The 26705-nt window shown below is 40.7% G+C and overlaps 2 protein-coding genes across 2 annotated transcripts; both read right to left on the reverse strand.

The window, feature by feature from the left end:
* Positions 1-788: 788 nt before the first annotated feature.
* Positions 789-5462, reverse strand: lysmd2 (LysM, putative peptidoglycan-binding, domain containing 2). The gene is made up of 3 exons (XM_052063738.1): positions 4996-5462; positions 2827-3173; positions 789-1121 (listed from the first exon to the last, which is right to left on the reverse strand). The coding sequence occupies exons 1-3, from the start codon at positions 5245-5247 to the stop codon at positions 1070-1072; spliced, it is 651 nt and encodes a 216-aa protein (XP_051919698.1). The 5' UTR covers positions 5248-5462; the 3' UTR covers positions 789-1069.
* Positions 5463-11999: 6537 nt separating this feature from the next.
* tmod2 (tropomodulin 2) lies at positions 12000-25935 on the reverse strand. Its single transcript, XM_052063734.1, has 10 exons — positions 25771-25935; positions 20008-20233; positions 19749-19905; positions 17094-17216; positions 16756-16830; positions 16531-16661; positions 16344-16451; positions 16125-16268; positions 15583-15727; positions 12000-14375 (listed from the first exon to the last, which is right to left on the reverse strand). The coding sequence occupies exons 2-10, from the start codon at positions 20131-20133 to the stop codon at positions 14344-14346; spliced, it is 1041 nt and encodes a 346-aa protein (XP_051919694.1). The 5' UTR covers positions 20134-20233; positions 25771-25935; the 3' UTR covers positions 12000-14343.
* Positions 25936-26705: the final 770 nt, after the last annotated feature.

Raw genomic sequence — 26705 nt, forward strand, 5'->3', positions numbered from 1 at the left:
ATGCATGGTAGGCTGATTGAACACTCTAAATTGTCCCTAGGTGTGAATGTGAGCGTGGATGGTTGTTCGTCTCTGTGTGCCCTGCGATTGGCTGGCAACCGATTCAGGGTGTCCCCCGCCTACTGCCCGAAGACAGCTGGGATAGGCTCCAGCACCCCCCGCGACCCTAGTGAGGATCAAGCGGCTCGGAAGATGAATGAATGAATGAATGAATATTTTAATGCAGTAGTTTCTTAATGTGAAGTAAATCATCACTTAACAGGCATGACATGGCACGGAAGACAAGTTGAGAAATGACTGCATAGAAGTCAATCACTGAGTGCATAAAAAGCGGTAATCTCTTTGGTCGGTTTTTTTTTCGGCTAAAAACGCTGTGCTATATATGGTGGGGGTTTTTTTGGCTAAAAACGCCTTACTATACATGGTCATTTCTTTTTTCGGCTAAAAAAGCCGTGCTATATATGGTCTTTTTTTTCGACTAAAAATGCAAAAAGAAAGGATTGCAATTACATTTTTGTTCAGTGTACATCTTTATTCTGGCCAAACAATAAGAAATAAAATATTGAAGCACATAAAAGCATCTCCACACACAAAAATAGAGGCTTCCCTTCTGATCTTGAGGAAAATGCTTTAACCCTTAGATGCATGAGTGACTGGACCCTACACTCTTCCATAGGTGGGTGAAAAATGGCCCATAATATAATCAATGCTTTTTTTAAATGAAATTTTTGTCATTTTGGTTAAGGGAGCTAATAGAATGAGTTGAAACACTGTATTATATTACCTGATTTTATTTTATTTGTTTTATTTTATTTTTTAACTGGGCGTTAAATACGGATGAGCGAATGTGTAGCTGGGGGCGGTCTAATACAGCAGCAGTGAATAAATCGATTGATAGTACCTGGATACAAGATGTTCCACTTATGCTGTCTGTCTCCAAGCGCAACAGTACAAATAAAACAATCATACACTACGTGTAACACTTGCATACCCTTAATAAATAAAAGGCAAATGTAACAAGCTGGAAGGTAAACAAACAAGCAAGGTTCCGGGTAAACACAACGGTCCATCATATTTCCTGGTATGACGTGGTGGGTGCCGTGTAGTTCCCCTCACTGCTCCTGCAAATGAGGAAGACAAACATAGTTTCATGGGAATTTTCCAATGTGGGAACACACATCAGTCTCTGAACTGGTAACAAGGTCTTTTGTGTGTGTGCGCGCGTGCGTCTTATGTAAATTATGTATGAGGCTAATCGAACAACTGTCTTGTTCTCAGGCTCAGCTCCAGAGCTCATGTAACCAGGAAATGAATATAGGTATCTTTTGTGCTTTTAATTTTCAGTTGGCAGTTAAAATCCATCCATCCATCCATTTTCTGATTCCCTGATCCTCACAAGGGTTGCGGAACATGCTGGAGCCTATCCCAGCTGCACTTTTGCTGAAAAACAGGTCATTGACAGTCCAAGAAAATGTAACATTGAATGTTATCATAATGGTCCATTGAAGTGCGCCTTAATCGTACTTCTTCTACAGTTCGAAACCATATCTTGTCCAAAGCACTTTGATAAGCCTGAAATTCACTTTGTTTTTAAACATATGGAGTTTACATACGCACTCATGTGCAAGCAGCCAAACTCCCTTGGTCTGCCGCTGCGAAGGTGTGAGGCAAGCAATCAAGTAACAAAGACAAATGTGTTAATAAACCGTCCAGTGGGCAGTCAATACTGCTTAGCCGTTGAATTTAATGCTCTGTAGTCGACTAAATATTCACGCGCACGAATGAATGTAGCCTATACCCCATCGCAAATGCAACTCTGTCAAAGGTGGCGTGTTTTGACATGTCATAAAGGCACCCCTGTTTTTTTTTTTCATTTTTATTTTGAAGTCATCGCTTCATGGCAAAGCAAACTTTGGAGTAGAAGAAATGTCATTTGAGGTGAAACGGCATCGTGTTTTGCCAGTAAGTTCTAAAGCTTAAGTCATTCGTTCATGTTTTTTTTTTTACATGTTTTTGTACTTGACAATTCCTCTCGGTTATTAAGGTGAACAAATACTAAAGGAGGAAGTATTGTCAAGTCAAGTCAAGTCAACAGTATTTATAGAGCACTTTCAAACAGCCATTGCTGCATACAAAGTGCTGTACATGGAGCGATTAAACATACACAATAAACAGTAAGACGAAATGGTAATAAAGGCGGTAGAAAGCACCAAGCAGTAAAATCATGCTGAGTCGAACGCCAAAGAATACAAGTGGGTTTTGAGGAGGGCTTTAAAGATGTGCAGCGAGGAGGCTTGCGGAATGTTCAGTGGGAGGTTATTCCAGAGAGAGGGACCATCAACAGAAAAGGCTCGATCCCCTCTGAGCCTCAATTTAGTTCTTGGTACTTCTAACAAATACTGGTCCACAGACCTGAGGCGCCGGGCAGGTGTGTAGGGGCGGATGAGCTCAGAGAGGTAAAGTGGCGCGAGATTATTTAGAGATTTGAAAACAAACAATCAAACGTTCTTCCTTTAATTTATACCTTTGTTGTAAGCGTGAAGGGAAATTAAAGTGATTCATTATCCATTCCATCCATTTTCTGAACCGGGGGGGTGCTGGAGCCTATCCCAGCCGTGTCCGGGGAGTAGGCAGGGGACACCCTGAACCGGTTGCCAGCCAGTCGCAACGCTCACAGAGACAAACAACCATACGGGCACACAGTCACACCTAGGGACAATTTGGAGTGTTCAATCAGCCTGCCGTGCATGTTTTGGAATGTGGGAGGAAACCAGAGTACCCGGAGAAAACCCACGCAGACCTCTCAGGGAGAACAAGCAACCTCACCTGACTTCCTCTTCTTTCAGCCTGCGTGCTGCCTGCTTTGACTGTTTGATTTGCAAGTCCAGTCTTTGTAAGAAGTCTTTGGCAGAGAGCTCCTCCACTTGGGCCAGGGGGGTCCTGGAGTCTTCGGGCGGCGGTGTGGGCGGGGTCGAAGGTCCCTCAACTTCCTGCGACACGACACAGGCGGTCGCCGTATCCTGACATGCCGCTTCGCCGTCCCCGTCAGGAGACTCTGGAGAGAGTCCGTTAAAAATGGAGCGCTTGGGCACTGCCACGGGGATGTTGAGGCTGTTCTTGAGGAAGATGCAGTCGTTGCTGAACAACTTGTTGGCTCTTTTGATTTGCTCCATCTGGAAGATTGGGTGATGGCAAAGACAAAGAAGAAGGAAATGTCTTAATGTGTGTTCATTGCAAGGAGGACAGGGAAATAACATCATTTCCAAATGCACTTAATCTGAAGTTACCTTAGACATTCTGGAAATTATACTTCCCTTTGCATATTAAAACCTACAAGCTGGGGTTGCAAAATTGTGGGAGTTTTCAAAATTGGAAACTTCCCATGGGAATGCACAGGAATAAAACAGGAATTTTCAAAATTGATGATTTACTCTTATAGGGAACGAGTACAACTACTTACGGTACATTTCAATTTATTGCAATACCAAGTACTGATACTAGATAATGCCATTACGTCTTGCAACCGTGATGACAATTTGTTAAATCCTGTACGCCCAAATGTGGTCACATTTATATTTTTTCATGAATAGGTATTATTGGTCTGTCCCCACTTTGTTATTTTTACACATTATTTACCAATTTTAAGTGTTGGAAATAGCTAGAGAACAAATCGTTTGGCACTCTTGCAACTTGAAAATATCTTCAAAGTGTTACATAACTGACCATTTCCTCATTCTGAGGAAGCTGTTTGGCAAAATCGTCACCTACTGTACATTCTATTTTGAAAGTCTGTTAAAATGGATCACTGCGATGTTTCACTGTAGAAGGACCCGCGTGACCCATGCAGGTACATCTATGTGCTGATTTATACAGTATCTGCCTAATAAACAGGGTTGGTCCGCTCATTTGCATTCTATTCACTATTCATGGCTCTAAGACTTTTGAGAATAAAAGTACTGAAAAATCACGAAAACCAAGCATTAGCTCTTGTGAAGTATTTTACACAGTGTGGCACTTGGCATGACCACTGACACTGTTGTGCACAGCTTGGGCTGGCTCGGTGTTTGTTCCATTTTTTTCAGTAACTGCAAAATAAAATAATTATGTTTTTTTTTCTAGCAAGTGAAATTCGTGACTGAACTTTTTGGGGTGATTTTATGTTGCTATGAGTGTGCAACGGTATATAAAGGAATAATAAACCTTTGTGTTTGGTAACTCAAGAAAGATGACTTTTGAAGGTACGAGGATTCCACCCCACCCAACAGTGGCAATATATAGGGCTGATGAAGTGGTATCAGTGTCGCACTATTGGCGTATTTGTATGAGTACAGCTTGACAGTATCCGCTCCAATACCTACCGCTCTCATTTTCTCTCAAGTGTATAAAATGTTTGTTTGGGTTGTATTTGAGTGATTTTGCAAAACAACGTTAGCCCAATTGCTACCATCATCTTTACGTCAACGTCAAAAGAACATTTGTTGCTATCTTCTGAATTCATCGCCTAGTCCCTCGGAGATACGTTACGTACTGTATGTCTATTTTTAATCAATTTACCAGCTGAAATATAAACCAGCGTTCCCTTTCCCCTTCAACCTATTTACCACGCACAACATATTTTCTTTATTTCACACATTCAAAGTCTGGTGTCAGAAAAGATGGTGTAAATCATCACTCAAGTTATTTATCCATTTGTTTCAATCGCTCTGCCTTGGTCTACCACCTGACTCGAAGGGTTTGTTTCCAAGTGATGCCAATCGGAAGTGCATTAGAGATAAGGTTAAATGTCCTATTGTATAGAATCAGTCAATAAAAACTCATTTTACATTTGTGGTCAAGCACTTTTTAAAACACCATTTTTATTTTATTTTAAGTAGAATGCCGAATCAGTCTTCCAGTCTTGGCAGTCCTTTATTTACACAATCATCTGTACTTGTGTGCAGGGTGGGAGTACATTTGTTGCTTAGAATATTGATGGAGATCCGAAAGTTAACTCACCGTTACACCATATTTGAGAGCTATTCCCTGCAGAGTATCGCTGTCTGTAACACGATGCTCTATGAATTTCTCCCCCAGAGAGGCCGTGACGCTCGCCGTGCTTCCGTAAGAACGTATTTTCGTCCGAGCTAGGCTTTGGGAGAGTTCGCTCTCTGACTCGGAACCGGACCTGGACCGAGGGAAGATAGGTTGTCCGAATCGTCCCCCTACTCCTCCATCCCGCATCGGTAATACGGGCGAGAACTCCGCCATCTTCTTTGGATATAATATGGAACTTGTGACCTCACTGAATGTTAATGTTCGACTTCCGCGGCCGGGGATATAAAAATGACAGCGTCGGGGTACTCAAAGGTTGCCATTCCCGGTAGAATTCTGCATGCTAGCCCCAGAGGATAAACATGTTTCGGGGAGCATTACCTCAAAATTCGCTTTCGTCATTGGCCGTCACGTCGACGTACCGACGTGCCAGCGGCCGTGCGTCCAATCAGCGACAAGACTTTTAAGTTACTTCCGGTACACTCGGAAAATAAAGTCACATCGCTCGAATCGGATTTTTTAGTTTTATTTTTAGGAAGTGTTTCAACAGTTCGCGTTTTGTTATCATTTTATATAGCATTGAGATGTGTTTTCTCTTACTCATTTTCAATGTAATAATTATTATTTTACATTTAATTTTATAGCACAGTCATTCCGACTTTCACACAATGGCAAATAAAAGTAATCAATAATACTTTTAAAAATAAATTGTATTGACATCCTCAGTCCATGTATCTTAAACTGCGCTAACCTTTCATTTTTTAGTTTTATCTGTAATTTGTATATGTATGACTGTATACTGCATAACTATATGAATCACTTACAAAGTGAATCATACTGTACAAATTAAATGTACATACTTATTCCTCACCTACTTACCGTACTTACAGTGGTGCCTTGACTTACAAGTTTAATTTGCTTGTAACTCAAAACTTTGTACCGTATCTCAAATCATCTTTCCCTATTGAAATGAACGAAAATGCCATTAATCCATTCTAGCCCCACCAATTGATCAATTGGCCTATCTATGGCATTTTGCCTTGCGTGTTAGCATTCAGTGGACTTTTGGAAGTTACTCTATATTCATTCGTATCGACGAACACACGTTGGTGTGTTAGGGAACTGCGCCATAATTCGTTCTGGTTCATTCAATTCCAGTATTTATTCGGGCTGCACTAAGGCAGTAGATATTTGGGGGTGTATAATCTTGTCCTATTGTGCTGTATGTCCTCCCAGTGATACCGCTCGCTTGCCCACCCATGGGTTACAGTACTATTTTATTTTAGAAAGCCCAAACCATTGTAGTGTACCACTATTTTGCTCCTCCCCAACTCCCACGATTATGTTAGACCCAGGTGGAGGGGTTGTAACAGCCAGTTAATCATTGAAGAACTGCAGGCCTGAGACCCATCATTGAACTGTAGATAATGAAATTGTTACGGGAACACTGCGAACCCATGATGGGAAAGGCTCTAAATGTCAAAATGTTCTCCTTGTCTTTTTATTAATTGTATCAATATTTCGATTGCCTCTTGTCCTTGTTTCATCTTTGTCTGCCCCATGAATATTTAGAGCACAAAAGAATCACCAAATTCACTTAATTAGCTTTACCTCGTGAATTAATGTAGTCAGTAGTTATAGAATCCTTTATTCACTCAGAGGGATTGTAAACAATCGTGATCCGACTGCACTGGATGGTGCTGATGAAATGTGCTGATGTGTTATTCACCTGGAGCACAACGAGGGCAGGTGCTGCTTTGGGATGTACACAATGAAGTCTAATTTGCTGTGGAGGGCAGTATTGGGATACAACATTCATGATGGTCAAATGGTGACTCTATTAGTTTGAACATACAGTAAAAACATACAAAAAACTAATTTGCTGACATTTTCAAATGGAAATCAGCTATTGCGCATCCAAGTACAAAGAGACCAAGACACAATTGTGACTCATTCATAATTTATGATGGTGGGATGAAACTATTGTACCACATACTGGCCCATTATTCTTATCCATACCATCCATGTAGTTTTGATTATTTCAACTCAACTTTATATACAGAGCGCTGTAAAATATAACCACAGCTGTAACAAAGTGCTTTGCCTTTCTGTCCAGTATGCTACATAACCAGCATCTATGTTGCAGTGCTACAATATAACCCTCGAACAAACAGGACAGTGGTACACATACAGACAATATAACAGTACTCACACATCATATATTCTTCATCCCCTGCAAAGAACGACTGATATTAGTGCTGTACTGATTGGCTGAGAAGAGTTGAGAGGTCTCAATAAACAATTTTTCCATCTCTTTGTCCAAGGGCCTGTTTATATGAAGATGCCCAGAATTCGGAAGTGACTTTCTTTAGACGGTAACGGCGTACGCAAATATTTTAAACCACCTTCCAGAGTGGAAAAGTTGAATACGCTTCCCTATTTTGTTCCCATGTACAAGGCCCAAAATTCAAAACGCTTAGATCTGCTCATGTTATGTATGTGTTTATGACACATACATGTGCCTGTACAGGGAAGTAAACAGACATGTCTGACTATAACCATGTCTTGAGCCTTCAAGCTGCTCTGGCTCCTTTCATCAGAAATGCAAGTTCCAAATACTTTTTGTGTGATGATTCCGGCCTTTGTTTTTTTTTCTCCAACATATAAACATTTCATAATAATGATCAAACAATATCTAATATAGTAAAATACCTAGTTACACTTATAAATGAAGGGTTAGGTTCAGCAACAATTTGATTTTTTTCTGAAACATCACAACTATAAATTACAACCCACGGTAAAATCTGTATTGCACACGATTTTATGGGTCAAACCTAAAAACAAAAAAGTTTTTAATATTCCCCAAAACTGGTATGGTAGAAAACAAAATTAAGACTTTTTTTTTAAATCAGCATAAAAAATACGTTTTGGGACACATTTTAAAAAGCCATATATCCCCATCACTGCCAGATAATAAATAGTGTTGGGATATCTTAGTTTTAGGGGAGATTAATGACATGACAAAATTAATTTACAATCTTATTCCGGCCTAAACTTTATAGATAAGCGGTACAGAGAATGGATGGATGGAAATTTGAACGATCGTGCGTTTCTGGTGTAATTAAGAACCAGACCGTCCTGTCCAGTAGTCTGATCAACATTTGGTCTCTTCTGACTCCCACTGGAATACTGCAGTACTACACTAATTGTCACATTATTTCGAGCACTAGATGGCGCAATTAATTAATCTTTAATAATTTTTCAATTATCTTGACTATGAAGCATTCATTCATTCATTCATCTTCCGAGCCGCTTGATCCTCACTAGGGTCGCGGGGGGTGTTGGAGCCTATCCCAGCTGTCTTCGGGCAGTAGGCGGGGTAAACCCTGAATCGGTTGCCAGCCAATCGCAGGGCACACAGAAACAAACAGCCATTCGCAGTCACCTCGCCTAGGGACAATTTAGAGCGGTCAATCAGCCTGCCATGCATGTTTTTGGAATGTGGGAGAAAACCCACGCAGGCCCGGGGAGAACATGCAAACTCCACACAGGGAGGCCGGAGCTGGAATCGAACCCCGTACCTCTGCACTGTGAAGCCGACGTGCTAACCAGTGGACTACCGGGCCGCCATGAATTAATATTTTAGTCGTTAATATTGGTCGTTTTTTTTGGTCGCCCCAAGAAGAGAACGCGCAAGAGCAACAGGCTGGAGCTGGATTTGAACCCTGGACCTCTGCGTTCGCACTCCAAAGCACTTACCAGTGGAGCCAGCCACTATGAAGCATTTGTTATATTATTTTGTTATAATATCATTTTGTTATAACATTCTGTATAGTTGGAATGGCAAGGCAAAGGTAGTTCACATCGGGGATTACTTTTTAGTACGCACGTAAGGGAACTCCAATTTAAATTCTTCCACTTTGGTAAGGAATTACCCTGATTTATTTCCCCTATTCGAAAAAAATATATATCAGACAGTCTAAAACGCTTGTCATAAAAAAGGCTTAACGTGGCTGAATGTCAGAAAATTACAACCACTCGTTATAAAAACAAAAATACTACATGCGCATCTCAACATCTGCACCCTTTCAACCTCTGAAAATATGAAAACAATCGCCACAGTATTTTGGATATACTGTACAGGTATATGCATTAAGATTTTTCGTCCCAATCGAGATTAACTTTAGAGAAAAAGATTAACGTGTCTTAATTTTAGAAAACCACGACCAACCGCCGCCACATCAATGCCTGAAAATATCAAAACGATCGCACCAATATTTTTATGGACATTACGCGTCTTCCTATGTGCGCACTCAAGCTTAATGAGGAAAACGCTTAAATGTCCATGAAATCCAAAATATTGTTTTACATTTTCAGAGATTGTATATCTCTAAGCATGCCCACACCAAACAATTTTTTGCGGTGATTGGCCATAGTTTTCGAACATTGAGCCAGGGTTTAAAACGTTGTCTCTATAGCAGTGGTTCTTAACCTGGGTTCGATCGAACGCTAGGGTTTCGGTGAATCGCTCTCAGGGGTTCGACTTCTGCCATGGGGGTTAAGACACACCCTACTCAAGATGTCAATTAGCTGCAGATGATCACATTACATTGCTTGTTGAATCAGTTTGATTCGTACAGTAGTCAACATGTCACTGTCGTGATAGTACGTCGTACCAAAAAAGTATACTGTACTTATCTCTTGATGTTTTATTTACTTTTACATCTTAGGTTTAATAAATGTGGGTTTTATATCTAGAATTTGTATATATATATATATATATATATATATATATATATATATATATATATATATATATTAGAGCTGTCAGTTTAGCGCGTTTTTATTGGCATTAATTTAAATGAATTTTAACGGGATTAATTTTTTTCTCGCGAGATTAACATGGCACACGTCACAAGCGGATGTTACAGTGTTCTATAAATACACCAGAAACAAAACAACAAGCGGCGCTGCAGAAGTCCACGCCCATGTCTGTTTTGCCACCCACGGCAACGTGAGACACCTAAAACGGATACATAAAGAGTTTATGAATGGAAAGTTTACTTTTAAAAAGTTGCCAGATTGCTCCACTGACAAGACCAAAGTTACCTGTTCTTCTCTCTGTGTGTATCATACAGGTATACGATGTATGCCACTGACGCGATTGTTACTTGTTTGGAACTATTTTGTGTGGAAGGTTACAGCGTTCCGTGTCCATATAAATAGAGCGAGTGGAGCTTCTCTGTGTTGTCTGACAGTGACAGTACTTTGCTGTGGTCGCGACCTCGCGAAAATCAAACGTCTCCAGTGTTGTCACCGAACCAAGTGTAGTCATCCGAAATGAGGTCTACACAAAAACCGTAGAGAGACTTCTGCGCAAGAAGGACCCACACAATCAACATAGCCTGACTGTGTTAGGGGGAGTGAAATCCCCCCTCTTTCAGAATGGTTTGCCCCAGCAGCACGGGGGAAGTGCTTGCGCGTGTTTGTACGGCCGACAGTTTTGAATACACAGCGGCACATAACGAACACTGGTGTCCGGGGTCTCGTTATTCTCTAACATACAGAAACAGACTGCTGTGTTCAAAGCAAACTTGAGAAAAACGAAGTAAGCAACCATGGTTTAAATCCACTATAGGCTGAGTACTAGTTTACCTTAGATGTGCACTTTATAATGTTATATTGCTCTGTTTTTATTTCATTTAAAAAAGCTGCTAAAGTGACAGAATATTTTTTTCACTGTTGTTGATGGACAGTAACATTGTGTGAGAGATTATGTGTGAACAACTGCTCCAAGTGAAAAATGTTCATGTAAAATAGAAATTGTTATTTCAGTAAATATTTGCATTTGGCACATAGAAAACTGATTCATGATTCCAATTTGATGAGAGCATTAAAATGGGGGAAAAAAGGACAAAAAATGTAATAGAGAATTCAGAAACGATAAAAAATGTGAGTAATCACGATTAATTTTTTAGTCCATTTGAGTTAATTATGACAGTTGCATTTGTAATTAGATTAAATATTTTAATCGTTTGACAGCTCTCTCTCTATATATATACATATATATAATTGTTTTCACTAATGAAGGGTTCACTTAATGTGCATATTAACTGGTTGGGTTGGGAAATTGGATGGATGGATTCGGTACCTCTAAGGTTAAGAACCACTGCTCTATAGTGAACGTCTCTCGGGAGGAAAATGCTTAATGCCCATAACATCCAAAATATTGCGGCGATTGTTTTCAGAGGTTGAAGTGGCCATAGTTTGCGCTGTGTACAGTATGTGAATTTTGGTGGTAATTAATGGTCGTAGTTTTCTAACAATAAGCTACATGAACGTTTTCTTGACACGCACATTGAGCGCGTTCGACTGTCGCCCAATGACCCTTGAACACGACCTTGCAGCCACATTTACAACAAAATCTACAACTCCTCATCCAATCGGCCTCAGTTGAGACACACACGATACTGCTTTATACTTTTGAGTTTCCCCTCCAGTTATAGTGCGGTATGTGACAATGTTATGTGATGTAGTGTTAGTTATTGTTTTCTAAATGTCCTAGTTAGTCCCTCTTCCCTCTTATGTTAAAGTTTGTGTTCTATTCAAGGCCATGTTTGATGTCTGAGTGTGCTGTTTAGGATTTACACATCAAACCAACACATTATCTGCTAACCTCTTGAATGATTTTCTCTTTGTGATCTAGCAACCCAAGTCCTTCACCTCCACTCTGGCAACAGCTCAGTGCACCTCACAGGCCCAGTGAAAGCCAATGAGGATGAAGTCATACATACGAATGACATCATCTCCCAGGCATATGCAAACAATCACAGAAACTGGATTTGATTAAAGGGTGCAAAGGAACACCATCTCCCAAACCACAAGGCCCACCAAAAGACGTGCATGAAATGAATTCCTATCATTGCAAAGTCGTTATAAGTCTGAAAAGCAGAAAACAGCAAATAGACTGAATGTAAAAACATTTATTGTTGGAAGATATATTCAGCAGTGAGTTTCACCAGTCTTTTTTTTCAAATTGTCTTTTATGTTCCATCTGCACCTGTTATTTTTAACATAATGTACAAAAAAATTAGCCACAGTAGTTGTACAGCTCTGCGTTTTGAGTGTATGCACATAGCATTTGAGATGCCGTTTCAAAATTCATATACATGAGTCACAGATAACAAAGAAAGCCCAACAAAGAAGCTGCGTATTAGCCGGCCACCTGTGTGTCTTCTGTGAAAAGGCAAGAGAATGTGAGCATGCTAAGAACCCAACATGACCCAGATGCAAATCATGTTGAAGGAATGTGGCATTTCAAGTTGAAAAAAATGTTGGTCGATAGAAACATTTAAGCAAGATGCAATCCCAGAATTGAGATCCTGACACTAAAACATTATTTATTTACAAGATTCAAGTAGCTCATTTAAGCCGTGTGACTTGCAGATTAGTGTACTTTGAGACATCTGTCTTGGGGCACACAGAATGTTAAGAAATGAATGGCATGTTAATGGTAGAACCTGCCGAGTATCAAGCGAAAGTGTGTGTGATGTGTGAGTGTGTGTGTGTGTGGGGGGGGGGGGGGGGGGTGTACCTGAGGCTGAAACTTTAATTCATACATTATATAGTGAACCCGCATACGTTCGCAGTTCTGCATTTACAAATTCATTCAAGTGTGGGTTTTGTGCTCAAGACAATCTTGGAATGTTGAAGTGAGTTGAGATGCTTCAGTTTGAAAAAAAAAGTAGTATTTCATCATCATTATTTTGGTGCCAAGGAATAATTTTGAAGTGAATTCAGGAGCATTGCTTTGACAATACAGTAGTCAATTACTTGCGTATGTTCTTGTGGGGGTATTCACGACCATGGTGTGTACAGGCCGGTTCTAAAAATAGCTCACCTGTGATGGACATTGACATTTCCTTTTTGTTGTTGTAGAAATGATAGTTTAAAATGTGAATACTTGCAGATATTTATAGAAATATGATAAGAAATGTTGATGATAGCACTACTGTTGTGCCAAATGTCCTCACATTCCTTTTGACTTGTCTTAAAAGTGTTGATGTTTAATCATTGTTCATTATTGTGAGAAATCGTAGCATGGTCAGTGTCATCGCATCATGTAATTTGAGCAAACGTGTTACTTCACATGTTTTTATCACCGGTAACCCTTTTTGCACCAGTTGCTCAAAAAGATGGGCCATCCTGTTCAAGGAAATTGTGGGGAAGATTTCATGTCGTCATGTCACTCGCCTCTATTGATGTGTTACTTCATTGACCGTTTTAGCTACAGATTATAGGCCGAAAAGGAAAAAAAAAACATACACAAAGAATGTTTCGCAAATTACACCATGAAAAAGAGACTATTTCAGCCAAAACCCAGTCTAATATAAACACATAACTGAAAATGAGACAAATTAAGCAATGCATGTGTTAGGTCTTTGGCATGGTTTAACATCAGAGTACAAATTTATGGCTTCTTCTGTTAAACCTTTTCACTACAGAAAGACGTTGATAACCTGTTCACTTTATCGTTCCAACTGCCATGTTACAGGAGGAACGGGAAAACACAAAATGGTTAAAATATAACAATAGAGCGTTATAAAACATGATGCGGTGGTAAGTTTAAGTGGGTACAGTATTTCATGAGAGGGAACGAGTAAGCATTCATTTATTAGACTCACTGCAGCACACTGATTTACCTAAACAAGCTTTGCTCAAAAACACGCAGCAGCTGTGAGGTTTTACAAGACACCGCCAATAAAAAGAAAAACAGAGCCTACATGTGCCTTCACTTGCGGTTACGACACAGTGACGGAGGGCAGCGTGGATTTGTAAGAGCTGTGGAGGGGTTTTTTTAGGCAGGCGGTGGTCCTGCTGTGTGAGCTGCTTGTATGACCCTGGTGTTCCATGAGGTGATCCTGAACTTAAATGTTTATTTCGATTCCGCGATGTAATGTTAACTGTTATTTCATGTGATATCATTATAAAAGAAGAAAAGTAAAAAGTCAGGACAGACTAGTTCAAGGCTGAAACCAGGGAGCAGCTGAAATGGAAAGACTAAAAACTAACTCGATGCACACCTTCAACAACAGCATAAAAAAAAATAATGATAAACGCATATATAGGAGAGGAGGGCATTTCATTCCAGTTATTTCTCTTCTTCTCAGATGTACGTTTTTACTGCGCCTTGCCCCCCAGTTTGGCACAAGACTTGTTCCACACGAGATGAGATCAGGGCATTGGTGGAAATGATTCCACATGGCGAGATGAAGTGACATGATTGGCTGGGAGAAGGGCAGGATTCCACTTCTACTGGTCTCCTTCCACTCGCCTCCTGCGAACTTCAGGGAAAGTAAAACTTAAAAAAAAAAAAATCTCCCGCAAATGCTAAATGAAACAAAAACAAAAGATTACATCCTCAACTGCAACCTGTTAGTTATGGTAACAATGTGTGAGTCAGCACGTGGTCAAAGTTCACACCCATTTCAAGAGCGTGGGTCAGTGAGTACAGAACAAACTAAGCCGGCGCCACTCAAAGCACTGAATGGTCCCATGAACACTGTGAAGAGGAGTCACTATTAACTTGCACTGAGCACACCCCATGCATCAGACCTGTGCTACTGCAGCTCTGACAACAGGAGGAACTAAAAGAGAGAGCAGATCATTGGTGCCTCGAAGTCAAAAAAATCCTAAATCGTATCCGAAAACCAAAGGGAAAATCAATGTCAACAGGAATAAAAAGTAAAACTCAATGTGAATATTGCAATATTGACTTATTTTGTGAAAACACTTTTCAACAATATAATGTACAATGTTAGTGCATAGCTTGTATAAGTGTAATAACTCAATACACAGCCATTCATATCTTGACCAGGGATGGGCAATCATTTTTTTAAGCACTCTGAATTTAATTTGATTTAGTTAATAAAATCGGGGGGGTCAAATTTTAGTTATAGTTATTTTGTTTGTTTCTGAGCTTCACCTAGGGGTGTATTTACTTTTGTAGCCAGTAGTTAAGACAATAATGGCTGTATGTTGTTTTGAGAGAACTGTAAATTTACACACTTATACAAATTTTACACTGACTGATTGACATTACAGTCAAGTGTCAAAAACATATGCAGAATTAAAATATATACAGAAATGTGAGGGGTGCACATCACAGAATGTGCGGTCATGTATTAAAAAGTATTGATCACAATTCCGTTTCAAGAGAGTGCAAACACTTGCTTACGATCCTTTTAGTAACATCTAAGACGCTCTATCCTGAATCTCCAAGAGTGGATACAAATCGAGAACAGCAAAGTGATGTGGAGGAATAAAAATAGAGACAGCACTCTCGAGGCATATCACAGAAATGGGAAGAACTCTGTGGTGCTATGCATTTCTTAGTTACAATTATTTTAAAACGTGTCAAAGAAAGTTAGAATGTCTCCATGTACGTCACACTTATTTGTCATGGCATGATCCACCTTCCTATCATGAGGTAATTCTGCGCAGGTTGCAACAGGATCTCAAGTGTTGTGCACATGCATGCTTGCGACATACCTAGGTCATTGTTCTTGGTGATGGCGGCGGCTGCTCGAGAGCGAGGCCCCTGCTTGGTGAAGTGGTAGCCAAACTTCACGATGCTGTTGTTCTCCTCCAACATTTTAGCGATTTCCATTTCTACATTGGTACCCAGCTGTTGCCTCTGAAATACAATTCCAGGAGCTTAAAAGGTCTGCACATCAGACTAAGGGTCACGTTACAGAAGCCAGCATGACGTGGTTGGGCTGACTAGTGGAAAATATGACGAGGAAGTAAATGTTTTGGAAGCTGCTGTTTTGCCAGGTGCCGTTTCCATTGTCAGGCATCTAAATAAGGCAAAGTTAAAATATTATCGAGTACTTCAGCTAAAGCCAGCAAATCATTGGAGCAGTCTGGTAAATTAATGACAACTACGACTGCATAACATGCATAATCTAATGTGTTTCACTTTGGTCTATTTGCTTGGCATTTATTCAGTGACAATGTAGTGTTGAAACATAACTGCAAAATATTCAGAGCTGCAAGATGCCACTTAAGATAGCGCTGACGTGTATTTTTACCTGGTTGTCTATCTTGATCTCCGTGAGTGTGTCATTATCTCGCAAGGAGTCAATCAGCGACTGCATTCCAGCGCTGGTGATGAAGTTGGATTCCAAGTTCAAACTTCGCAGTGTCTTGTTCTCCCTCAGTGTGTCGCTGAAGGCCTGGAAGGGCAACATGGAAAAAGGTGAACACGGAGCAACACTGCGATAAGAGCCCGGATGACCAGCGTCCCTCACCACAGCAATGGGGTCGTTACTCCGTGTGGCTGCCATGCTGAACTTGGTTACGTGTGTGTTCTTCTCCATGGCTTTGGCAAAGTCTTTGAGAGTGGGGACGGGGATGTTCTGCAAAAAGGAAGTAGTATACTTGTTGGATGATGCTTGTTGAGCTTTAAAGCTTGTTGATTCTGAGTGAGTGTTGCACCTTAATGTTGTTCAGGTTGACCTCAGTTAAGGAGGCATCGTTGCGCTTGATCCTGTCCAGTGTTTCTTCCACGTTCGTTGGATTGGGGGGCTCGTCGAACACGGGGTTCATCTTCTCCCCTTTAACCACATCTTGAGAAAGCAAACAGTGGATTAGTTACCCTCTAGTACTGCAGAGAGTGAATATCAATAGTGTTGTCATTATTCTTCTTGTATTTTTACATACCGTTGTAGCCATCTTTCGCTCTAGTTCCGTCATACGTCTGATTGCTGGTTACAAGCGTGTGAACACCCAAGATTGCTGCAAACAAAGGCAGGCATATATGACTCTACATGCACAGACATGTCACCTAAAATAAAAGTATACTTGGAAGGCAATCTGGGGCTGGAGGTCTTGGAAGACAATGTGGTATGATTTGGACTAGTAGAACACAATATAAAATATTGAAAAAAGAGTTACGAGTGTCAATGGGAGTGTGTGCAGCTGTGCTCTTAGAGGCAGACTCTATGGGTGTTTTGGACGTGGAGCCAGTATATGTAAAGAAGTACTTTAATGCAATTTACATGCAAGATCACAGAGTTCAGTATCCGTGGCACTGGACAGGGCCTCCTCCAATTCTGGGTCAAGGGTTGTGACATTCTCCTGTCGTGTTTCTACTGGTTTCTGTTTAGGAATAAATGCTTTGCCTGGGGAGAGAAAATTAAAAAGAATTGAGGAAATGGCACGTAAATGAGGAGGCGATTCCATCGGACAACAGACAAGAAAATAAAATGAACTAATAAGGTGATGCATGCTGGTTCAAGTCAAAGTTTGATAACATTTTTGACCACCCTCTCACAATTTAATTTCCCTCATAGGATGAATAAAGTATCTGAAAAGTATCCATATAAATTATCTTTCTTATTTAGGTCTTATTTCATACTATTCACTATTGAACACATTTCCATGCTACACTTATGTACATAAAATGAATATAATGCTAATGAACAAAACATTCTCTACACTGTTATAATATTATCAATTGTATGTATTCATCAATCTGTTTATCATTCCATTCAGTTTAAATCCGACCCTCAGAAACTCTTCCTTTGCGCTATTGTAATGGCATTTGCATGATTTCATCAAAATCACGTTTGTTTTCAATTGCCTCCGACACACAGCATATGAGTAACAGCAGCAGACTGAGACCGTCACCAACCGACTCCTTCCGGTGCTCTCAGCAACAATATGGCATCATATTGCAACACTTACAATGTGCTGTGCTTGACTGAAATGCACAGGAATCTCACAAAAGGTTGCAAATTCATTCATTTAGGATCATTTCCGGTCATCAGAGACAATGTCATTGAGAAGGCTCATTGGGCTGTTTCCATTTAAAATGCCAAATAAAAAAGTTTGGGCTCCATGCAGTGTTCTTCTGCTATAACATACCACACCACAATACTCAGTTGACCTGAACTAAGACTAACAGTCAGGCGAGCATGGTAGTGCCATGGTAACCACTCTGAGGGAGGAAAGGGAAGGAAGTCATGAACAAAAAGGCAACTGTAATCTTGAGTGCGCTGCTGCTGTGTGACAGCCTGTGGATGCCAGCGCTACATGCCTGCAAGAAATAGGCGCTTCCAACTTTTTAACCTCCCTTTAAAGTCAGTCAAGCCAATCAAATTGCTCATACTGGTCCCTGGTGGGGGTTCTGGCACTTCCTGGAGCCAACAAAACAGTAAATACACTCATCAGGCTCCTTCCTGTGCCTGCTCATTTGAAGCAATAGATCGAGATGTGGCTTGTGGTCCCACAATCCCAAAAATGCCAGTTTCATGTACATCATTGATTCAAGTGTGAAATTACCAAAGGAAACCGCAAAAACACAATTCGCATCACAATGAATCCTAGTGCTCGACAAGAGAAAAAAAATGGAGTATGTCTTCCAGTAGGTTTATTGACAAATTATTGACATTGTATTCCCAGCTATTCGAGTTAAAATGTGTACAATGTTAATCGCTGCAAACGAACCTCAAACCTTTGAGATTGAAAATGGAATTGGGAATCGAAAACTCAAAAGAGAAGAACAACAACAAAAAATGAATAGATTATAAAAGAATTACGTTAAATTGTAAAGGCCTAATATCCTTTGCAGTGGTTTCCGGGGCACGTAAGGAAGCTGTTTGTTTTAATTTATCAGCTGGGGTGAAACAACGAAGGGGAAGGGAAACCGCAACATTACTGCAATGATTCAACTTTTCCATGTCGTCATAGGACTTGCACACATACACATATGGGATGCATTATAGCTAACTGGGCAGTGCGAGTTCAGCGTGGATGTCAAGATGTCAGCTGCACATTTCCTCTACATTAGCTGGGAGAATATTTTAATCTTTAAAAGATTCCGACAATGGGAATTCCTGTCGACTATGCTCGTTATTATGACACTACTGCGCTAGGGACGATAAATGGAACCGTGCAATCATGACTCAGCGTGAGACGTTAGTTTTAGTTTGACTATTTTTGTGCATTCTCCGGAGCACAGTGTGGGGTTGTAACGGGTGACTGGCATTTCCATTCATTTCAATAAGGAAATACGATTTGAGATACAGCGGTTTTGACGAAACAAATCACATTCTTAAGTCTAGATATCACTGTGCCAAGACCGAGAATTGAGTGCAAAATACTGTTCATGGGTATACCGCTTTACATCCCTTCTGTCAGCTCACCCCACACATAATGGTGGTGTTCCCCTGCACTCCCGCCTTCATGTTACATAAGAGGGCACAAGCATTCGTAATACTTACCGGTACACAGACAGCAGCAGAGTAATTACCGCTGTGTGTCTCAACTGCATTACTGCTACAGCCAAAAACCCCTCGAAAACACACCAGCTCTCCATCCCAGTTCACATGACAAATAACGCAATGGAGTTAACATCTCTCTCTTGATATTTAATTTCAAGGTCATCGGGTTGATGCCTCCAGAAGCAACTGTCACAGTTGTTTTCGGGGATTCGGAAATACTTACACTGACTAATTATATTACATCCTTAATATATTTGCCTCTCAATGGGAGGAATTCCCAAATTAACAGCCGTAAAATTATGAAAGGGGGAAAGTAGAAGACAAAAAGTATATAAATATTATAAAATATAAAAATATCATAACTGTGCAGCTTTTTTTCCATCACCATACTGTACAGCGAAAGGATTTATGCTGCTCAGCTTCACGCACCTTTCTTCTCCCCTGTGAAGGGTACAAAATCCTCTCTGTCCTTGTACTCCAGGGCTTCCTTCTCCAGGTATTTGAGGAGGCGCTCTCTGTCAAACCTTCCCGTGGCTTGCTTTGCGGTTTGGTTCTTTTGACGTAAACCCGCCGGAAGAAGTGCATTCTGAGGGGGACCAATAACACACATAAGTAGATGTGTGGATTAAAATACAATAAAGGCTATATCAGCAATGGGCCCCTCCTCCAATTGTCACCGAGCTCCGACCTCTGGGTCCATCTCCTCCAGGGCCGTCTCCAGCTGTTTGAGCTCATCCACCGACAAATTGTTAAGGATCTCATCTTCATCCAGATCCTTGTACTTGTCCAGGTTCTTTTTGAATGACAACGTCATGATGCTTGCTGCTGCTTTCCCGACGACCACGCTGAACAGTAGACTACAGGCCCTCTTTCAATGTCTCCGTCTTGTCGCTCCACAACAGAGAAAAGGCTACCTGAAGATGAACAAAAAAAGGCCACATATACTGAAATAAAACTTGCTGTTTTTGTCAGAGGGAATAGGAGGAACATTTGTATTTTTGTTTGTTTGTTTGTTTGTTTGTTTGTTTGTTTGTTTGTTTTGCCCTAGGTTCAGTTATGACTGAGCACTGTTATGACTCTGCCTAGCAACTCGTAGGACAATTGTGTGATGTGATCTGGGAAAAAACAGTTAAATGATGCAACATTAAAAATATTTCAGTTACGACACCCATCCCTCCCATCCATCTTCGATACCGTTTATTGGTTTTAGAGTCAGAGGCGAGCTGAAGCCTATCCAAGCTGACTTTGGATGAGAGGTGGGGTACACCTTGGACCGGTCGCCAGCTAATCATAGGGTAAATATAGACATAACTATTCACATCTACACTTACGGACTATTTACAGTCGTCAAAGTCAATAGAACTCACATGCGTGTTTTTGAATGTGGAAGACCTACACAAACAAGGGTGACGAGGAAAGCTTACAAGCTCTACACTGGATGGGCGAAGTGGAGATTTTAAATCCGAATCTTAGAACTGTGAAGCAGACATGGAACTCATACGTCCGCCGTTCTACACAGATAGGACACTTTCCTAATAAATCGTTATCATTATCCAAACATCGCCGTTTGAAGGGCCATTATTTCTGGAGTTATACTAGTAGTGCCTAACCTAGACTCATATCTAAGTGGGGATTCCTCACTCTTTTATTAAAAAATGCCAGCAAATTTAATCAAGTCTTTCATAAAACAGGCCAATGTTGAGCTCATCCTTGTGAAACAATAGTTGATCACAGCTGCCGGCGCTGCAATGACGCAACACACACTACTGGAACAAAGAAGCAACATTCTCAGAACATCGACAGACAGACCACTCCTTTGAAGAAGCCTACCTCTCGTTTGGTGAACCCTACAGGCTAAAGGCTCTCTCTTTGTATCATATTTTATACCCTGACGCATAATCTTAACTCCATATGTGCCGTCACGGGAAGGTTTGAACGAACAGAATGTGCGTGAATAATGAAAGCAGCATGGTGAAGACGTTTCGGAAAGAGAGCCTGTCCTGTGGGACTCGGTGATGAGACCTCAGTTTTCTGCTCACTCTCCCACGCCACAGTTGGACGTAACATGACTTCATCATTTCCACACTCCTCTTAAGTGGTCCACATTTGACATTAGCCCTAACCCCTCCCAAAAAGTATTAAGATATTTAACTCTAAACTTTCCTTCGTGGTTGTCTTGGACTATTTTATCGCACTAGAAAGAGAACATTAAATCACGTCTTACTGCCCCTCGACTTAAATAATTTAACATTGTAAACACTTTGGCAGCAGTTTAAAAAAATCCTCAACTGTGAGTTTGAGCAAAAGATTCTTTCAAGATTTCTAGCAGTTTCCCCGAAACTGCTCAAGTCAGGGATTTCTCCACTTGAGGAGTTTCTTGAACAAGCTGGAGCCATGTGCACTGTTCAGTTCCTCACCTCCACAATTCAACCTCTGTCCATCTTGAACTTTTGCTTTTGCCTGCTCCATTAAACCACCACAACAAACACATTAGGGAGAAATGTTAAGAGTCACGGCAGGGGCATTTACCAACCAGTCTGAGCTCTGAACTGAAAAGTCAACCCTGATGGCTTTATTCAACAGCAACAATACCACTCAAGATAATATTCACTCAAATATGTCAACTTGCCACACAATGCTTATTGTATATACAGTAGGACAGGGGTGCCGTGCCCATTATGTCGATCGTGGTCGACCGGTAGATCGCGAACTGGTCCCAAGTCGATCGCGAGGGGTGTAGAGGAGAAAAAAAAAAACAACCATTTGTGTGTCTTTGTGCATGTTAGTAATGTATTTTTTGTGTTTATGTACACTGCACCCTAATCATCCAATAAGTCTCATTTTCACAAAAATGATTTTTTTTTTTTAAAATTAAATTAAATAAAGCAGGTAAATCTTTCACCTACGATGGCGTGTGACCTGCATCACCGAAATTTGTTTGCAAATGCAGCTTGTGATCAGAGGTGTTGCGCTCTATCTTTTATCGTTATCATTATTCTCATTCAGAGTTTGTTTCGTGTACAATTCACCTAGGGCACAGGAAAAGAATAGGAATCTACAGGACTGAGGGAAGCACTTTAAAACGGTACATGTGAGCAACGATAGTTAAGAGGCTGCAAAAGAGCATTGCATGCCTCCGTGTCAGGCTGTTGCTCATCATAACGCGCATGTGTATGTGCGTGCGCAGTCACGGGTCGATCGCAAAAAGTTGATTAATCGAAAAGTCGATCTTCGGTCCAAAAAGTTTGGGCACCCCTGCAGTAGGACGAGTGTTTGAATATTAACATTTATATGACACAATATTTGTAGCTCATAATTTTCAGACCAATAAAATGGGATAATTTCCTGCATCGGATGTTCTCTCATAGCACAGTAATGGGCCACAACATCATGGATGGGGATCACTGCTTTAAACTGTTTCACAAAGTGATACAGTTAATGAGTCCACCGTGGGGTTTAATGGTATTCCGATCTGGCTTACATTTACACTGCAGGATGTGCAGGTGTCGAGCTTTGAGGTCAAATCAATAACTGTTTGTGAATTAATCGTCAAAATCACAGTAGAATGAGTGCTGGATGTTTTAGTCCACTCATGGTAGTGTTGTCAAAATTATTCCCATATCCATATCCATACGGCTCTACAATATAGACTGAGAACGCTGTAATGCGCATACCGAAACTGCATTTATCCAGATCACCTGTTTGTCCACCAGATTTTGTACATTTTTTGCGGAGAGACGCATCAACTTTGCATTAACGAGATTCAAGATTTAGGATTCACTCTTGAATGGATTGCCAAAATGACAATTTTTGTTTCCTTTTTCGGTTAAAAAGGGACTACAAAAATGTGTCATCTGAAAAAAGCAGCATTGATGCCTCCCTACTCAAAAAATGTCAGTTACTGCATGCTGAAAAGCACATTGGGGTAAAAGTGTAATGATATTTCTATTCAGGATTTGGAGAAAGTGTAGGATAAGGCAGCCAGGATGAACACAAGTCACACACATGTAATGCTCTTATGACAAGATGAATTTGAAATACTACCGTTCAGGATATTATCTTCTTTTCTCAAACAGCAACCACAAAGTCCGAGTAAAACAGAAAAATCTTAGTGCATGCAGACAGCGATAATGGATGAACGATGAAGACGCCGCAACTAGCGGACCCATTCGTCCAGTCTGATTAATTCAATTCTCCTTCTCATCTCTGCTAATCCTACGACACAAACAGTACCGTAAGCCAATAATACTGCAAACCTGTCGACACAACACAATTTGTCACCTTGGCCTTCCTGACACTGACCTTACCCGCACTAATTGGCACTTAAATGCGTCTATTATTAGGCGAGGGCACAGTAGAGCAATGAAATTATTTAACAAATCTGTAGATCGAGATCCAACGACTATGTGTGTGCGAGTGTGTGCGTGTGTTTAGTTGGAGATGCATCAGAGAGATGAACGGGAAGTTTGCTTGAGTCCCTTGTTATAGTAGACCGCCCTAACATAAGACTATAGTTAGAATTGCCCAGCTTCCTCATCCCACACGTTGCTCTTATTATATTCCCACAATGTCTCTGTCGTGTTGATCCTCCAATACACTGCACAGGTAGCGCACAAATACATAAAGTCTAACTCGGCCAAACACAGAGGTGAAAAGACCGCTATCTGAAGTGTGTCTTCTCCAAAATAAGAATTTACAAATTCAAATAATAGGCTTTCCTAAAAAAATGACTAGGCAGGAAGTGTGGTGTTCCTCAAAATAACAAACATGATCGCATACACCCTTTCAAGCCGCTCACTCAAGACACATACTACTTTATTACCGTACTATGTATATAAGAGAAGCTTTTATGGAACTCCTGGTCTTTCAGCTTGGCCAAGACTAAAAGTGAAAGCATAAGAATAACAAGTTCTATCAGAGAGACCACTTTAGAATAAACCACATCTTGACAAAAGGACTTTCAAATCCGAATGATCTGACCTCAAAGTAGTACAATTTGAAGCGGATTTACAAAAGTCACACAACAACTTTAAGACGTAACTGTCATTGTGCCTATGAAAAGCCAAGAATTAATGTCTCTTCCGTTCTGACAATTCTGTGAGACCTCTCGGTTAAAGAAAGTTTAGTTTATGATTAATGGTAATGATCTGTTCTTTAAGTCTTAATATGTAGCAGTTCACTTATTTTTACAATTGTACAGCAGTCAAAAATCTGACGTATAAAGAATTTTTTTGTATAGCAAAAAAAGGCGAAGCAAAATCTTTGCCTGTGCTGTGTATATTTTTCCAAACAGTCTAATGTTACTACCACTAGTTTTACATGGGGTCCTTCTAGTGGTATGCAAAAGACTCCCTGATTTAATGGTTAAATTGTGGCTTAAACATTTGCTTATATCTGGATTGTTCGATAACGTTTTGTGTAATAAATTTGTGTTGAATCTTTTAAGACTGCTTGTTTTCAGACATGTATTTAGGTATAACTGTTTGGGTTACACTGTGCACAACATTTCTGAGCAGGTTGCTTTCTCTTTATGCAACCAAATCCAATCTGCAGAGCCTGTTTATCTGCAATACAACACTGCATCGGGTAGGTGTGGCAGACGGGAGGTTTCACTACGAATGTCATGTCAGCGTGCGGATTCCATGCAGGTACCAACAGCAGCTAACTCACAACTTGTAAGATGATAAGCTGAAAGCTCACTTTCCCTGCGCAACCATGCACCATAACATAAGGGCCACACCCTGCATTCACCATGACGACCAGACAGATAACACCTAGAGTGAACTAAGATGTAGAACGTGAACAGCAAAGTGCGCATGGATTCCGGAACACAGCGATATGATTTTGCAACTTATTAGTGACTGGATGTGGTATTTTACACTTCGCCCTTCCGTGCTCTCAATGATGATGGGAGTCACCCTTAATCACTGAAACTATAGGACAAACGACGTGTTACTGCTTTTGCCTGAAACTGAAATGAATCAGATCCCTGGAAACGAGCAATAATAAATATTAAACGATTTAGCAAATTAACTAGATGGAGCATTTTTGCAAGGTATTGTGAGCAACAGGGCAACACGTAAATTGTTTTGTGTGGAGAAGTTTCCGTAAATGCAACCGAAAGAATTTCATTCACCGTCTACGTTTAGCTAGTCATGACATGTTTATTATGACAGTCTTGCCGACAATTAGAATCTGTCATAATCTACATTACCTTGGAATAAACAACTCTGCAGTTATACGGAGACTATTTTATTCCCTGAAAGTTGGCATGTGATTGAAATAGCCTGACAGCAGCCAGCTAGCAGGCTAACATTTGCTTCAACGGTGCTAATGATTGAAGCTAGCTTATCGAGCTCGAGGGCACGCGTTCAAACGGCTGTTTGTGTCACATTACTCCGATTATTCCCACAAATTCAGCGAGAAACACGCGCATTCGCGCCGGTCTTACCTGGGGAAAATGAAACGAGGTGAAGTGATGAGCGGACTTCCTTGTGAGGACGGTGTCTTGATTTCTCGACTCAGCCCAAGGGTGGAACAACAGGGAAAAGAGAGTGCCGCAGGTTTACTGACTGACGTACGATTCACCCACTCGACACCGCAGTTACATGTGTTTTAACCAATGTTTGGAGAGATCCCGCCCCTTAAAGGGGAAAACTGAAAGTCGGGTGGAACTGAGCTGAATGAAATAACAGTTGCGCTTAATAAAATATTCAAGACATGGGGAACAACTGGTTGGCACGTCCGCCTCGCAGTGCAGAGGTGCAGGGTTCGAATCCTTACTGTGTGGAGTTTGCATGTTATGTCTATGTCTATGTGTGCCCTGCGACTGGCTGGCAACCGTTCAGGGTGTACCCCTCCTACTACCTGAACACAGCGGATCAGATAATGGATGGATGGATTCCCGACTTCAGTCAACTAGTAAACAACCGTACCTCGATAGTCAACAAATGTGCTGCACTAGCAACACTGTGAGGGTCATTTAATAGGCATGTGACATTGTTGTTGATAAAAACATTGAAGTCCCTGTCAAGTCAATGTTATTGTCAAATGTGCTCTATGTGCAATATACAGCACTGATGAAATTTCTTTCCTCTCAACACAGGAGAGAGAGGAGCCGCTGCAGGTACCCGCACCACCATCAACAGAACAGTTAACGTGTAACACAACACATAAGACAATGTGAGAATGTAATAGTATCCTAGTGTCTTAGAAAGCAGGCCAACTTTGGCCTTCTACTACAAAAAAACACATATTACTACCAGTGAGGCAACATAAATTGACAACATGTTCGACTAGTAACATCATAACATTTTATTAGTTAACCAGCGCTTCACTTTACTCGTAATATGTGGTTGTCAACGAGTGCACGAGTTTACCTTATTT

This window comes from Hippocampus zosterae, chromosome 4 (genome assembly GCF_025434085.1).
Source record: "Hippocampus zosterae strain Florida chromosome 4, ASM2543408v3, whole genome shotgun sequence".
Classification (NCBI taxonomy): Eukaryota; Metazoa; Chordata; class Actinopteri; order Syngnathiformes; family Syngnathidae; genus Hippocampus; species Hippocampus zosterae.